Source organism: Heptranchias perlo, chromosome 37, assembly GCF_035084215.1.
Source record: "Heptranchias perlo isolate sHepPer1 chromosome 37, sHepPer1.hap1, whole genome shotgun sequence".
Taxonomy (NCBI): Eukaryota; Metazoa; Chordata; class Chondrichthyes; order Hexanchiformes; family Hexanchidae; genus Heptranchias; species Heptranchias perlo.
In genome coordinates, this window is record NC_090361.1 from 4758349 (window position 1) to 4775434 (window position 17086).

General features: G+C 45.1%; 1 protein-coding gene across 2 annotated transcripts in view; it reads right to left on the reverse strand.

Moving 5' to 3' along the window:
- The window catches only part of LOC137304419 (collagen alpha-1(XI) chain-like), a 226932-nt gene that overhangs the window by 87556 nt on the left and 122290 nt on the right, over positions 1-17086 (reverse strand). For both annotated transcript variants that reach the window (XM_067973011.1, XM_067973010.1), the window contains 5 exons: positions 12223-12267; positions 8712-8765; positions 7026-7070; positions 6125-6178; positions 1624-1668 (listed from right to left, as the gene is read on the reverse strand). In XM_067973011.1, coding sequence (XP_067829112.1) covers positions 1624-1668; positions 6125-6178; positions 7026-7070; positions 8712-8765; positions 12223-12267 — 243 coding nt within the window. The remainder of the gene's footprint in view (positions 1-1623; positions 1669-6124; positions 6179-7025; positions 7071-8711; positions 8766-12222; positions 12268-17086) is intronic.

Consider the following 17086-nt stretch of genomic DNA (forward strand, 5'->3'; position numbering starts at 1 on the left):
CTACCTTTAGTTTCCCCCACTGTCCTTTCTCCTGAAAATACTAACACGCCGAGGCACAGTTCCACAGCCACCAGCCGCCCTCCGGTACCTCGTCCAAGGAGGTGGTCAGCAGGCTATTCGACCGCGACAGGCATCGCAGTCAAGCCCACATTCTGACCTCACCCTTTGTGCACTCGCTCTCCAGCAGGGCTCACTGGACAGCGGTCAGGAGTGGGAATCTTCTCATTTTTGTCGCTCCTTTTTGGTCCAATGGTTGCTGAGGCCAGGTGGGGAGATGGTAAGATATCTAGAGCGAAGATTGGCAAACACAGCATCAGGGCCGGGGATCAAACCTGCGATTTGCTGCCTGTGCATTATCCGTGCCTGAGAGGACAGGCAAGCAACCTGGCCCCAGGCCTCTGCTGCTGGTGCATTAAAGGGACTTTCCCTCCAATTTTCCTCCCTTCCCTATGGGCAAGGCCTAGCCAGTGCTCCACACCTCCCCATAACAGCAGGGTTGAGAGCACGAATTTGTCGGGTGTGAAAGCGCAGGCGCACATAACAAGTTGGGTGCAACGTTGAGGCAGTCGGACAGTGCGAGCGTGCCACGGGTGTGCACAGTGAGCGAGTGAGCAGCTGAAGGACTGAAATCAGAGGAACCAAGTTTGCGGCACTCTGGGGAACTGCAGTGTCTGAGGGGGCCCTCCCACTGTAGCACAAGAAATCTGAATCCATTAATTTACCCCGTCAGCTGTGGCTCAGCGGGTAGCCCTCTCGCCTCTGAGTCAGACGATCCTGGGTTCAAGCCCCACTCCAGAGGCCTGAGCCTCTGTGCAGTACCGAGGGAGTGCTACACTGGCAGAGGTGCCGTCTTTCAGCTGAGACGTTAAACCAAAGCCCTGTCTACCCTGTCAGGTGAATGTAAAAGATTCCATGGCACTATATGAAGAGGAGCAGGGGAGTTCTCCCTGGTGTCCTAGCATCCCTCAAGCAACATCACTAAAACAGATTATTTGGTCATTATCACATTGTTGTTTGTGGGATCTTGCTGTGCGCAAATTGGCTGCTGCGTTTCCTACATTACACCAGTAACTACACTCCAAAAGTACTTAAGTGGCTGTAAAACACTTTGGGTCGTCTTGAGGTTAAAAGGGCACGACATAAATGCAAGTTCTTTCTTCTTTCTAACAAGCACTAGAAAGCCATCGTCCACCAATAAGCCCAAGAGTAAGATAATCAATAATGATTGGGGCCTTGCTCAACCCACAATATTAAACCAGGGAAGCAACCGCGTCCCCCAAGTCTGCAGGAAAGAGGTGGGGGCAGGAGGTGCAATTACGGCCTGAGTTTTGCCGTTTACTTTCCTGCTGCTGAAAACTACATTTGAAAACCTTCATTGTTTTTGTGGGTTTCCTATTAAAAGGAGACACAGAAGGAAATGGGAGAGAGAGAAAAAAAAATGGGACTTCCATTTTGAAGACCAAGCCATACAAAATCCAGCACGTCCTGTCCAAAATGGGAGGAGTAGCAAACTCTGGCTGTGTTACCTCTCAGGTACACCCAAGTCCCATTCTTTAACCAAGTTGTTGGTTAACCCATTAATGCTCAGTCACTATCAGACCAACCCGTTATTAAGCTACGTACCGAGTTACCCTTCTCACCGGCTGGACCCTCACGACCAGGATGACCCTGAAATAACAAACAACAAACCCTTTCTTAAACAATCATCTTCACTGCAAACAAAAAAAAAATCACTTAAAATCAACACTGTATCCAGAGCATTGCATTAAATGTGCTGTAGACATTGCTCGTAACCGCGTTAGAATCATTGAATGGTTACAACACAGAAGGCGGCCATTCGGTCCATTGGGCCCGTGTCGGCTTTTTGTAAGAGCAATCTTAGTCCCTCTCCCCCTGCTCTTTCCCCATAGCTCTGCAAACATTTTCCCTTCAAATATTTATCCAATTCCTTTTTGAAAGCCACGATTAAATCTGCTTCCACCGCCCTTTCAGGCAGTGCATTCCAGATTATAATTACTCGCTGCCTAAAAAAGTTTTCTTTTATAAGGATATATTTAGATAGTTATAAAACTATTTTATTTTTGCCCCCCCCCCCATCCCCCAATTCCCCTCTTGATACTGTCCCACACTCTTCCAGTCCAGGAGCTAGGGGTTGCCAACTCTGGTTGGACATATTCCTGGAGGTTTCATCATTTGACCTCCTGACTCCAACAGCCCCGCCCACTCAAACAGCCTCCCCCCCATTTCCAATATTTCTATAACTAATAAACAAAAATATTCAAAGAATATGAAAAAAAAACAATTTTTCTTTAATGTCCTCTATGATTTTTCTCCTGAGTTGCTCGCAACGGTGTCGAGATTAATCTTCAATTCCTGGAGACTCCAGGGCATTCCTGGAGACTCCAGGGCAATCCTGGAGGGTTGGCAACCCTACCAGTAGCACAGGCAAGCAGTCTGTTCCTGGGCCTTCGATTATGACTCTCCGACCTGCTGAAATCTGGTGAAGAAGCTAGCCCTGCAGATCTTCATTCTACTGACTTCTGTTGCCTCCATGTCGGGAAGGTCTATATCGTGACTGTAAAAGTGTTCTGTAATCCTCACATCCTGTCCAGTTGTTAATCTACACCCTTTCCACGAACAGATAATCAGAGAGAATAAGTTCAAAACCAGCCATGTGGGGAATGTGGGTGAGCAAAGAATGAAAGACCCACAACTTGCAGCCTCTGCGTGGTTTATTAACATGTCTTTAGAAAAGATAACAGACGTGCACAAGTGTGTACACACACACACACACCGCAGGAAGGTAACTGGGCCAATCGTAGGTTGGGTTCTGGAAGAGTTCATATAATTCCAGTAAATCACAGGATGTTGAGACCTTAAATATATAACGTTCAGTAGACTACAGATGTTCCCAGTGGGACCAAAGGGTTCCACTGAGTGCTTCACGTTGCAGGTAATGATTGTTTACACCATCCATTAGATGGAAATATAAACAAAATTCCACCTTTTAAATACAAACTTAAGATCTAATAATTAAAAAGCTTGATGGAAATGTCTGATCTCCACCAAAACTTTCAAACCCAATTTTGATGCAGCTGCTGCAATGTCTCTTCTGCTGTGACATCCGCATCAGTAAAACACAGATGTTCACCACAATACAGCTGCCGACGTGTCCAAATATTTAAATGTTTGCATGAAAGATTTTCTCCGCAGAGGCTCCATGCCTTCAATCTGTGTTACTGTATTGGCTCCTTCCCCACACTTGTTTCAAGGTTTCCCATGATCTCTGGTTAACTACCTCGATGAAGCGACCATTTTCTATCTGGTTCCTTCTCCCTCTCTCCGTCTTTATATATCCTGGCATGGATTGAGAATTGGTTGACAGACAGGAAACAGAGAGTAGGAATAAACGGGTCTTTTTCCGGGTGGCAGGCGGTGTTTAGTGGGGTACTGCAGGGATCAGTGCTTGGGCCCCAGCTATTCACAATCTATATCAATGATTTGGATGAGGGAACAGAATGTAACATTTCCAGGTTTGCAGACGACACAAAGCTGGGGTGGAATGTGAGCTGTGAGGAGGATGCAAAGAGGCTCCAATGTGATTTAGACAAGTTGGGTGAGTGGGCAAGAACATGGCAAATGCAGTATGACGTGGATAAATGTGAGGTTATCCACTTTGGTTGTAAAAACAGAAAGACAGAATATTATCTGAATGGTGATAGATTGGGAAAAGGGGAGACCTGGGTGTCCTTGTACACCAGTTGCTGAAAGCGAGCATTCAGGTGCAGCAAGCAGTTAGGAAGGCGAATGGTATGTTGGCCTTCATTGCAAGAGAATTTGAGTACAGGAACAGGGATGTCTTACTGCAGTTGTACAGGGCCTTGCTGAGACCACATCTGGAGTATTGTGTGCAGATTTGGTCTCATTATCTGAGGAAGGATGTCCTTGCCATGGAGGGAGTGCAACAAAGGTTTACCAAACTGATTCCTGGGATGGCAGGACTGACGTATGAGGAGAGATTGGGTCGACTAGGCCTATATTCACTAGAGTTTAGAAGAATGAGAGGTGATCTCCTCGAAACATATAAAATTCTAACAGGACTAGACAGACTAGATGCAGGGAGGATGTTCCCGATGGCTGGGGAGTCCAGAACCAGGGGTCACAGTCTCAGGATACGGGGTATGCCATTTAGAACCGGGATGAGGAGAAAATTCTTCACTCAGAGGGTGGTGAACCTGTGGAATTCTCTACTACCGAAGGCAATGGAGGCCAAGTCATTAGATGTATTCAAGAAAGAGATAGATTTATTTCTTAATGCTAAAGGGATCAAGGGATATGGGGAAAAAGCGGGAACAGGGTACTGAGTTAGATGATCAGCCATGATCATTTTGAATGGCAGAGGCAGGCCCGAAGGGCCGAATGGCCTACACTTGCTCCTATTTTCTATGTTTCTATGTTTACTTGTACTCTTACTATTTGTTCCTGGAGTTGAAAGGCCTGCACCGACAGGGTTGGAAAGAGCCAGTTCTACTCTAAAGGGTTGGGGCCTAAATTTCCACCCGACTCCCCAGGCCATCTGATTGAAAAGAGCAGTAGAGCGGTGCAGTGGGGGCCTCAAACAGGCATTAGGCCCCTTGGTTGCATAAGCAAGAGGTTTCTTTTGGCCTTTACCAATATGGCGCATGACAATTGGCTCAAAATGAGCATGCACTTACTGCAGGCTTAAGAGGCCGTTTAGCGCCCGAGAAACAGGCACTGCAGGGGTGAATTTCTGGGCCATTACCTTGGTGACACTGCTGCAACACCCAGTTATATTTGTGAAGCCAGAAAATCTAAGGGCTAATGCCTTTCACAACCAAAATCAGCCAATCATTTCAGCACCTAATTGAAACGGTGAGCAAACACAAGCAGCCATTTTCTGTTGTCAAGATCCGAACTGATTTATCGCCTAATTTCAGATTCTTCAGTTAACAAATTGTCCAATTATGAGGATTGAACAATGAACGACCCATCCTTTTGGATGCAAACCACCAAGGCTGACAAGAATTTGGAAAGTACACAAGGTAAACTGAGAAACACTTGTTAGGTAAGGAGACTGAGAGAGTTTCAGTTTTGAGGTCCTGAGAATTAAATAGAAATTACAACACAGAAACAGGCCATTCGGCCCAACCAGTCATGTTGGTGTTTACCCACCATGTGAGCAGTAGTCCTAATCTGTTCCCATTTGCATTTATTCCCCATTCCTTCAACCACCTGTCCAACAAATCCTTAAATGTTGACATGGTGTCTGCTTCAATTACCAACTCCAGTCATGTGCCCCACATCCCTCTGTGCAAAAAAAAGTTTCTCCTGTTCTCTGTCCTAAATCTCTTCAATCGTATATCTACGCCACCTCATTCTAGACTTCTCAATCACTGGAAACAGTCCGATTCTATCTACTCTTCTCCATCCCTTCACAACTTTAAACATCTCTATCGAATGACGTCGTAATCTTCTCTGTTCTAAAGAAAACAGCCCCACATTTTCACGTCCATCTTCATATTTGTAATTCCTCGCAGCGGTCAACATCCTGCTGAATCTACACTGGACCTTCTCCATTACCTCAATGTCATTCTTATAGTGTGGAGCCTAAAAAGAATGAGTTAGAGTAAAGGTCTTGATTTCAACGGAGTGAGGCTGGATGGGGGAGCAAGAGAATGGAGTTGAGGGGGAAACTTAGAGAAGTCATGATGATGACCAGCAATGAAAGAGAGAGACAGAAGAAAGATTGCGATGGAGAGAGGTTGGAGGTTAGACTTGAAGGGGGGAGGATCACAAAACTAGTAACATGATTTTGTTTGTAACCTGTTTTTGAGTGTGAGAAGAGTCTCCCCAGATATTGGAGCAGTAATCAAGTCTTTAACAGACTTGAGCCTTATAGAGAGTTAAGAGTTGCAGAGGAGAAAAGATGAGTTTGGTACAAAAGAGGAAACCACAAGCTATTGGAGGTAGCTTTAGCAATAAAGATGTGGGAATCCATAATCTGGTGAACTAGTCTTTGTAATGTCAATACTAGTAGACAGCAACTGCAACAGTAGAAAGTCTTTAAGGTCACAGTTAACTCTATGCAATCCATGCAGCTCACCAGAGGACCATCTGCTCCTGGAAGGCCCGGCAGCCCTCGTTTGCCTGAAGGACCCTGGTAAGTTGGAAGAAAAAAAAAGAACATCTCAGTCAAATCTCAAGCTGCCATCGAGTTACAATGTCTAGGCGAGAGCATTCCGCTCCTGGGCTCCAAATGAAGAACATTCAACCATCTGGCTTCCCTCCTATGTGCAAGCACAGTCCATAATATGGCTAGCTCTCTGCACAGAGAAAGGTTTACACAATCTGCAGAAGTTGCAGTAACATCTCATGTTATGACAAGCAGAGTCTAATCATGACACATAAACTTGGATGCAAATTCTGAAACAAGTCCCAATTGCCCTCTGATCATTCAATGCCATTTGAACTCCTTTCAACACCGGTCACTACAAGATCCAAAACAGGGAAGAAAGTGCATTTTATCAGTGGAACAATGTGCAAAGTCTATTCATATCCAAATTATTAGGATGGTTTTAATTAACTGCAAATGTCAAACCTGGAATACAGCTTTACTGTAACAAATCAGGCCATTCAGGATTGGACCTGCAATGCTGAATGAGCAAAATAAATCCAAGTTACAAAAAAAAACTTATTCTTGCAAAGTGGTTACCTTCTCCAATGCTGTCACGATCTGGGCTCCAAGCAGAGGGCCATCCCCACGTGCAATTCCTAGGTCATGAGACTACAGGAGCTCCATTTCCCATGTGGCTTTTGATGGCCTTTTAATTATGGACGGCCATCAAAAGCCACATGGAAAATGGAGATCCTGTAGTCTCTGTCCCCTAGTGTAAGGTCTCCCTTTTTGTCCTTTCTCTCCTATCTCCAATATCTTCACACCATTCTGTATAGAACCACTCTCAAGTAGCACAAAGCACGACAACTGAATTCATTTGCGAACTTACTTTTGCACCAGGAAGACCAATGGAGCCTTGAGGTCCAGGAAAACCCTGCAAAGGAAAAAAAAGAGACAAGTTTCTTTCACGAAGAGGTTACAGAAACCCATCTCAGGGAGCCTGCTTGCGTGACGAATCAGTGTTCTAACTCAAGAGTGTCCAATTTGTGACCCGAGGGACAGGTGCAGCCCCAGAGCACCTGATAATCTACTCCTCAACACTGAGGCTATTTAGAGTTCTAGATGCATCCAGTACAAAAGCAAGGAAGTTATGCTAAATCTTTATAAATCACTGGTTAGACCTCAGCTGGAGTATTGTGTCCAATTCTGGGCACCACGCTTTAGGGAGGATGTCAAGGCCTTGGAGAGGGTGCAGAGGAGATTTACTAGAATGGTAGCAGGGATGAGGGACTTCAGTTATGTGGACGGACTGGAGAGGCTGGGATTGTTCTCCTTTGAGGAGAGAAGGTTAAGGAGGGATTTGATAGGGGTGTTCAAAATTATGAGGGGTTTTGATAGAGTAAATAAGGAGAAACTGTTTCCAATGGCAGGAGGGTTGGTAACCAGAGGACACAGATTTAAAATAATTGGCAAAAAAGCCAGAGGGGAGATGAGAATTTTTTTTTTATGCAGCGAGTTGTTAAGCACTGCCTGGAAGCAGATTCAAGAGTGACTTTCACAAGGAAATTGGAAACATTTGCAGGGCTATTGGGAAAGAGCAGGGGGAGTGGGGCTAATTGGACAGCTCGTTCAGAGAGCCGGCACAGGCACGAAGGGCCGAACAGCCTCCTTCTGTGCTGGATGATTCTAGTTGTGTTGAAGTTTCTTACTCACTGGTGGGTCCTGTTTTGAGTTTTGTGGGCTCGGAAAGGTTTTTTTTTGTACTACTGCCTCATTGGTAGATAAATCTTCAATCAGAACACCCGCTGCTGTATCAGCAACTTGAGAAATATGCAAATTATTGGGGACATGGATTTAAAAAATGCAGCAATGATGGCACGGCTACCTCTTTAAGAAGCAAGGCACTTTTCTCCTGCAAATGTACAGCTTAATATAGTAATTAAAGAGGCGTTACTCAATCATCTCAAAACTGCAAGACATTTTAAGATTTAACTACGTTATACAGAGTGTGATGGATGTAAAGAATGCAGTGTCAAGGGAAGCAGTGGGGGTTTAATTGCATCAGCAAGTTCAACACTGAATGGTTAAGTACCTGGAGATTTTTTGATAGAAGGGGATAGATGTAGGAGAGGACATTTTCTCGATGCTGGGACTGGCCAGAAGGACCACAATGGTCTTTGCCAGTCCTGGAGATTCCTATCTTCCATTGTATACCAGCACCAATTTTCAAATGGCATATAAATTATAGAATAATAGCTTATTATATGTTGAATTAAATATTATCCTATAAATTGTTTTAGCCTCTAAATTTATTTAAAAACTTATGATTGGTTGTTAAGATTATAGATTGTATGTAATAGTTTCTCTTTCTTCACCCCCCGACTTTAAACATAACAGAATTAACTTGGAAACTACAGAAAGCCAATCAAGTCCAGAAATCCATACAGAATTATATGAGAGAAATGAGAAAGCCTCGTACATGTTGGAAGTCGCTGCAGTTTGATCTGACTGCCTTCGACTCTCTCTCGTTAACATCCACCTCATTCATTTTAGTGCAGTATCAGCGCTTTCTCACCTGAGGTCCTGGGTTGCCTTGTTGCCCATGAGGTCCAGATTCACCTTGAGGACCCTGAGGGAGACACACACACACAGAGCGTCATTCCATTTCTATAAAGGCTACAACCATGATGTTGTCGAAACTTAACACTATACCAATGCACTAACACACTCAGACCAGTATCACAAAGGGAAAAGTTTTACTTTAATTGACTTGCATACAAGGGAAGCTGTATTCTGAATAATGGTCAGAACAACCTCTTCACTGAACAAAGGAAACAGTTCACATTTCTACAGTTTAATTAGTAATGTCCACCTGTCATAGAATACGGGCGTACATGTACATTCTTTATTGGTTCAGGTAGTTGGTCAATCAAGTAGTGAGCCTGCCCCCTCTGGATGTCCATAGCTCATTCCTGTTTTGGCACGTAGGCCTCGTAGGCCTGAGCACATTATCCTCCCTACATTCTAAAGCTGGTTATCAGTAGGGCTGAAGTCAGTCTCAAGGCCACATGGCCTCTCAAGAAACTGTATTCTCATTATATTTTATAGTCAGCAATACCCTTATCTGTTCGGGGGGCCAGACGGTACTAAGCACCTGCACAGCCAACTTAATTATCAACATACCAAGGCTTAAACGTAATTACACAATTGTGTCTTTCTGTGTGCGTGTGTGCTGTAGCTACCCCATTATGGGAGCCAAAGAGTTAACATGGTCAAATATCCATCATGCATTTCTTCTTTAATATGGTCAAGTAACTGTTCATGCATTTCTACAATGTGATCATCTTAGTTACTCAGATAGGCTTAAAGAGCTGGGTCTATCTACTCTGGAGCAGCACAGACTTAGAGTCAACCCAATAGAGGGATATAAAATAATGAAAAGGCTGGATTGCGTGCCGACTGATACATTATTTCAGTTTGACAGATTGGGGAGGGACAGGTGACATGCTAGGCTGACATTCCCAGGGCAGTACTGTAGGGGGAGCCGTCTTTCGGATGAGATGTTAAACCGAGACCCTGTCTGCCCTCTCAGGTGGATTGAAAAGATCCATTGGCAGTATTTGAAGAACAGGACTTGCTCTCAGTGTACTGACCAACATCTATCCCTCAAAGGACACCACTAAAACAGATGATCTGGTCATCTACCTCACTGCTGTTTGTGGGACCTTGCTGTGCGCAAATTGGCTGCAGAAGTACTTCACTGCCTGTGAATCACTCTGGGTCATCGTCAGGGCACAAAAGGTGCTATGAGTGGAGCCTATACCAGGGTTTGTTGATAAATGGGAGATCTGTTGACATATTTATGATTGACTTGGACATCTGCCAAAAAACATTGCGCTTGACTGATTTACTAATAATTTTAACAAATTTAAACTTAGAAAGAAAGAATGAACGAACTTGCCTTTCTATAGCGTCTTTCACAATCTCAAGACGTCCCAAAGCGCTTTACAGACAGTTTAAGTATTTGTGAAATGTAGTCACTGTTGTAATGTAGGAAACGGGGCATTCAATTTGCGCAAAGCAAGGTCCCACAAACTGCAATGAGATAATGACCTGACAATCTTGTTTTAGTGATGTTGGTTGAGGGATAAATATTGGCCAGGACACCAGGGAGAACTCCCCTGCACTTCATCAAAATAGTGCCATGGGATCTTTTACATCCACCTGAGGGGGGGAGACAGGTCCTCAGTTTAGCGTCTCACCTGAAAGACAGCACCTCTGACAGTGCAGCACTCCCTCAGTACTGCTCTGGGAGTATCAGCCTAGATTTTGTGTTCCAATCTCTGGAGTGGGACTTGAACCTACCACCTTCTAACTCAGAGGCGAGAGTGCTACCACTAAGCCACTAACAACTTGCCCATAAGGGAACTGTTGCTCGAGAACACATGAAGGTAGGAACACTGCCTTGGGGGAATTTATTGTGAGCTATTTCAGCTTGAATGTTGGAAGCATGCTACTGACAAGATGGCGAGTGCAGAACTATTTGCAGCCTGTTCACTTCAATGAAATTTATATTCATGTGCAGCTGAATAACAACGCTGCAGAATGTGTACTCCTGCACATTGCAATCTAGTACTACACTTAAAACACTACATATCCAGTCAATCAAGCTGGACAACATTGAAATGGCACCTAAGTGTTGTGTCATCATCTTCCTCATTATTGTATTGTTTTCTGTCAGCACGGGGCTCAGAGAGACACTTTCTCTAGTTTTAGATCCAGTAGCAGGGAATTTTAGAATTCCAGCACTAATCCTTAAAAGGACTTTTGTTCTATAACTATTAGCTTACGCCAGAGGACCCATTAGTGCTCAAGAAGCCAACTGGCAAAGGCGCAGAGGGACCTTTCTCCAATGGGTCGAAACCTCAGCTGCAACCTCTCTCTCACACCGCTCCGCTGACACTATTATCTAGTCCCTATAATTCTGTTGCAATATAGTCTACACGCTATAGAACTTTCTGTTCTCAACTGAAATGTTTCCAATGAAGGTTGCTTATTAGAAATGATGTACTATTGAAAACATTAAGTGAGCTGGGCTGTGAGGCGGAGGGTCATTTACATTCGATCGAACTTGATGCAATGAAAGGTGAAGTGGTCGGGTCGGCCAGAACTAGGGATCACCTGTCCAGACTGTAGAAGCAGGAGTGAGATTGGATGTCCAGATGTTTTATTTTTCCCCCCAGAGCAACAGGAGGGTGGGAGCGAAGGCCGACTTGTTACAGTCTTTCAAGATCAGCCAGATGGGATCATGGGAAACGGGGCAACCACACCACAAGACTGGTAAGAATGAATTATTTCTGGATAATAGATTAGTGAGAAGGCGGCCTCCTGAGCCATGTCTGATTCTCCATGAGGGTCATCGATTAGTTTTGCCCGAGGAACTCGCTGAACTGGATACTGGTCATCGATTAGTTTTTGCATCTCCCAGGAGATGGAAGGAGGGGACAATTGGTGCATGCTGATGAAACCAGCTGAGGGATTGGAGTGGGCGGGGGAGCAGTGCGGGAAGGGGAAAGCATTTTACATACAATTACATAGAATGTACAGCACAGAAACAGGCCATTCGGCCCAACTGGTCTATGCCGGTGTTTATGCTCCACACGAGCCTCCTCCCACCCCTTTTCAGCTAACCCTATCAGCATATCCTTCTATTCCTTTCTCCCTCATGTGTTTCTCCAGCTTCCCCTTAAATGCTATTCGCCTCAACTACTCCTTGTGGTAGCGAGTTCCACATTCTCACCATTCTTTGGGTAAAGAAGTTTCTCCTGAATTCCCTATTGGATTTATTAGTCACTATCTTATATTTATGGCTCCCTAGTATTGGTCTCCCCACAAGTGGAAGCATCTGCTCTATGTCTACCCTATCAAATCCCTTCACAATCTTAAAGACTTCTATCAGGTCATCACTCATCCTTCTCTTTTCTAGAGAAAAAAGACCCTTTTTTTCCCCCCTGTTTGACCTGATGGCATTTTCTCATCCTGGATACATAAACATAATCAAAGTCAGATTTAAAATAAAGCCTTACCAAGTTCCCCTTGAGGCCTTGGGGACCATCGACGCCAGCAATTCCCTGAAATAACAAAGAATAAATAAATGCATCTCGATTTCTTACATTTCAAAGACTTGACAGGGTTTTGCGTCAATTCCGTTGGTAGAAACCTCACAAAATCCAATATTCTCGAGATCTACGATCAGTGGTGTGATTCTCATTTTCAGTATTGATTGTAAAAGAAAAAGGCCTTTAAACCATTTCTTTGACACTTATTCCCTGAGGTCTATTAGTGTGCTGGTTAAAATTGCTTCTTAGAAAGTATTAAGCATTTGGGACAAATTCCAACATTGTCCAACACTCATGGCATTGTGTGACTTTTCATTCTGGGTGTGGGTTTCATGACTAAGCACAGTTTAAACGAAACTAGAAAGATAAGGATAGATTGGTACAGTTCATTCAAGAGTCCCTCGTGTCCAAAGCAGATACATTAGGAAGAACATGCCTTTAAGAACATAAGAAATAGGAGCAGGAGTAGGCCAATCGGCCCCTCGAGCCTGCTCCGCCATTCAATAAGATCATGGCTGATCTGATCCTAACCTCAAATCTAAATTCATGTCCAATTTCCTGCCCGCTCCCCGTGACCCCTAATTCCCTTTACTTCTAGGAAACTGTCGATTTCGGTTTTAAATTTATTTAATGATGTAGCTTCCACAGCTTCCTAGGGCAGAAAATTCCACAGACCTACTACCCTCTGAGTGAAGAAGTTTCTCCTCATCTCAGTTTTGAAAGAGCAGCCCCTTATTCTAAGATTATGCCCCCTAGTTCTAGTTTCACCCATCCTTGGGAACATCCTTACCGCATCCGCCCGATCAAGCCCCTTCACAATCTTGTATGTTTCAATAAGATCGCCTCTCATTCTTCTGAACTCCAATAAGTAGAGTCCCAATCTACTCAACCTCTCCTCATATGTCCGCCCCCTCATCCCCTTTATTCAAAGAGTGATGAGCGATTGGATTAACAGAAGCAGTCATGTTAGGGACATTCAAAATTAAGCTAGATACTAATGTAGGAATAAAACCAAAAAGATGCTGGAAGTTCTGGAGAAGGGTTGTAGCCCTGAAATGTTAGCCCTACCTCCCTCTCTCATTAGATGCTGCCTAACCTGCCGAGTGTGTTTCTAGCATTTCCTGTTTTATTTACTATAGCAACAATGTCATTGTTAGGAATTTTTGATCATTTTTCCACAGACAGGATGTGGAAAGAGGGTTATTTTGCAATCTTGTTTTTCTTAAAAGCATTGGGTACTCCTCCCAGTTTAAAAAGGCACCAAGATGAAATATGCTGAACTGAAGTTGTTAGCTTGTCTGGGTAATTGAAAAAACACCCATTGCATTGGAAAGGCCTCTGAAGTCTGTCTGTGAATTGAGTTACAAGGTAAAGGCTGGGAGAGAGACTTTTTTGTAACTGGAAAGCTGCAAAGGCTATCAGGTTTATTATAGGGAAAGCTGTGAGGGTCTTTATGGAGGCAAAGAGGTTAAAAGACCGCCTGTTTTATGTCAAGTAAGACAACCCATTGTCGTGGGGAAATGTGGCGTGTTCTTTATTTGGTATCATTACACGAAGATAAGTTGCACTGGCTGAACAAAGTGAATCTGATCATAACGGGTGCTGTGTATGTTCAGCTTACTGTGAAATAATGCAGCTTAATGTTTAGTTTGGAGCCTCACCTCATGTATTGTAATATTGAAGAAGCATGCAGGAAGGTAAGATTTCCAGTTCACACGTCAAGGAGGACTCACTGCAACACCCCCTGGATTACGCTCTCGTACAAGTAGATAATGAATAGTAAGAGTTATCTCCGGCACATAAGGGGTGCAGGATCTGCTTACGGGAGCATCTCACGCCACTGGGTCCAAGAAAGTATCTCTGGCACACCTGGAAACTGTATCAAGGAGATTTAGGGTACCAGAGGGATGTACTTTGATGGGCTGAATGTTGACTCCGGTGCACATGGTTGACTTACTCTTACAGCTGAAGGAGGCTATAGGGAACCTTTAATGCCGTCAAGTATTTGATGGATGTTTGGTCGTCACGGAGGACAAACTACATCAACTGAACTGTCGCTAACCTTGGCTCAGCTCATGTAGTCATCAATTACTCAGATTTCTCCACAAGTACAGTATAGTTGACTTTAGATGAACATAAACACAATCTCCCTACGTCAAGCCGTCAACTCACTGACTCATATTGTATAAAGTTCATGATCCAAACTTAATTACAAAGGCCTGACCCCAAGGATATAACATTACCCAGTTAGTGACACTCCTAGAGACAGCGGGAGAGCTTAGAAATATAACCGCTTTTTGTCTGGGAAATAAATATTTCCGTTACTTACTTTAATAGAGACTAGACTGCTGAGCGAGAGATTGACGGGATTGTGCCAGAAAGGCTTGGAAGTTGACACTTTAATTTTCTGGATAATAAAGTTTCAGTTTCAAAGGCTCAACATTTCATGTTTTACCGAGTTAAGTGTTTTGACTGTCAGGTTAGACACCGCATGAACTAACACTAGACACACCGAAGGCCGCTGGTGATATTATAACAGTCCAGCTTATTCTATATCTCCTTTAAATTAATATGACCGGTTCCCAATTGAAACCAAGGACATTGGGTCATCTATTAGCGCACTGTCACTGGGTAATCTATCAGCGCAGTCGCTGGGTAATCTATTAACACCTGTCACTGGGTAATCTATTAACACCTGTCATTGGGTAATCTATTAGCACCTGTCATTGGGTAATCTATGAGCACACTGTCCTCCACACCCCTGGACAGCAGCCGAGATTGATGGGCTGAAAGTCTTCTTTCTCCAATGGCTATAACGACACCAAGGGTAATGCTTCCAACAACATCAAGTTGATTTGGGTCTACAGTGCAAAAGTGCCCATAATTTGGCACTAAGCTGTCAGCCTGGCTCAGAGAGGTAGTAAGGATGGCAGGTGTGGGAAATGGGAATGTCAGGCTTGTGCAGTAGGTGGAGCTCTCCTGAGGTCTGGGTCAGGGCACATGGTTGGGGCAGAATAAAGACAACCGTTCTTTGCATCCAATCATGGCAAAAAAACCAAGGAGGAGGGGCACGATTTTGAAAGAAATCTGCGGGTGCGTTGGGGGCAGGTAAAGAAAAATCGGGGTTTTTTTGGAGCGGGCAGGAATCCCGGCTCCAACCCGCCAACGAACGCACACGAACCAGAGTCATCTGGGTGAGGCGCTGTTCCCGAACCCGGAAGTCCCGCAATTAATGGCGGCGGGACGATATTTAAATAAGGAATTCAAGCACTTAAAGCACTTGAAATGTGCATAAATCCAATTAATGAGTTTCCCGTGTTGTGCGAAACATGGCATTGGAAAGTAGTCGGGTTTCGGCCGGCAGCCATTTGGACATTAATTTCCTGTTTAACAGCTGGGGATAAAAGGTGAGTTATTGGAGCAGGGCACTCATTTCTCTCAGGCAAAGTTTTGTCTGGGAGATCTTTGTGTTTAGGCCGAGAATTCTTGGTTTCCACTCAGAATTGTTCTGTTTACACATATTTACCAACATTTCGGACCCCCTCAAACTGACACCATCAGGATGGGGCCCCCCCCGGGTGGCTAGATGGCTGCATTCACCAGTACATCCGAGGATGAGGAACATCACCAGCCTCGCCAGGCACGGCGTGCACCTCCGCCACTTGGAGCTCCACAACACAGTGCTGTGCCACAGGCACCTGCACAAGAGCACGGAGGGCAACAACAGAGGGAGTGACATCGCAGGAGGCACTACCCTCGTCAGAGGGTCTACAGACTGAGGCTCAGCTTCCTGGACCTCTCTGAGGACCAGTGCATACGGAGGATGAGAGTGAGTTGCCAGGTGGTCGCAGGCACCTGCAGCCTCCTTCATGCCGAGCTGCTCCTGGCTGGGCCTGGCAGCATCTCTAACAAAAACCAAATATAAATGAAAGTCATGACAGTCTGTCAGACACCCTTGTGCATACCCTTCGTGATCACAAAATCTTAGCCTTTCTCTTCCTGCTACTTCTACGTGGTGCATCCCCTGTGGCTGCAGCAGAGGTAGTCGCAGGTTGCTCATGTTCATGCCCTGACTGCTTAGATGCTTTGGGCCTACGCCCTCTGGGTTTCGGTGCCCGTGAGGGCCCCTCCAAAGACTGCTCCACCTGCACCTGTGCAGAGGCAGACTCGGCCACCTGGAGAGGAGGCAGCATTGCGGATACTGGTTGAGAGGGAGGCAACGGGTGAAACGTGGGAGCACTTTGAATGGTGTCCCTACTTCCATGTCCCCTTTCGCCATCATCCCTCTCCTGGACCAGACTCACATCACTCCTACCACCCTGCTGGAGAACAGTTTGGAGGGCATGTATGATGCCTTGGAAGCCCAGTTGTAAAGTTTCTGCCTGCTGTTTAAGGCAGCAGAATGTTGTTCACCCTGAGTCCAAATGGCCGTTGTCAGGGCCTGAATGGACTCATTTGTGAGCCGCGCTTGAAGCTCAATGGAGGCTAGCCTTCCCTCCATCGCAGACATTCCCGCACTTACCTGCGATACTATCTCAGACATTTCAGCAGTTACGTGTGACACTATCTCAGAGATTCCCTCACGTACCTGTGCCACCATTGCACTAATGCAGGAGTTGGGCTCTTCCATCCTCTGCGCTATTGTGGAGAGCGTGCGTGACACCTGTTCCAGTACTTCGCAAATGTTCAATCATTCTCCTTTTAAAGGATGGCCCCCAGGGTTCAGCACCTGCGTCCAGCCAAGCAGAATCCGGAGAGGAGTGCGCCCACCGACACGGACTCTCCACAGCTGCCCCTGCCACCAGTGTCTGCTCGTGCTCACTTGTGTGTG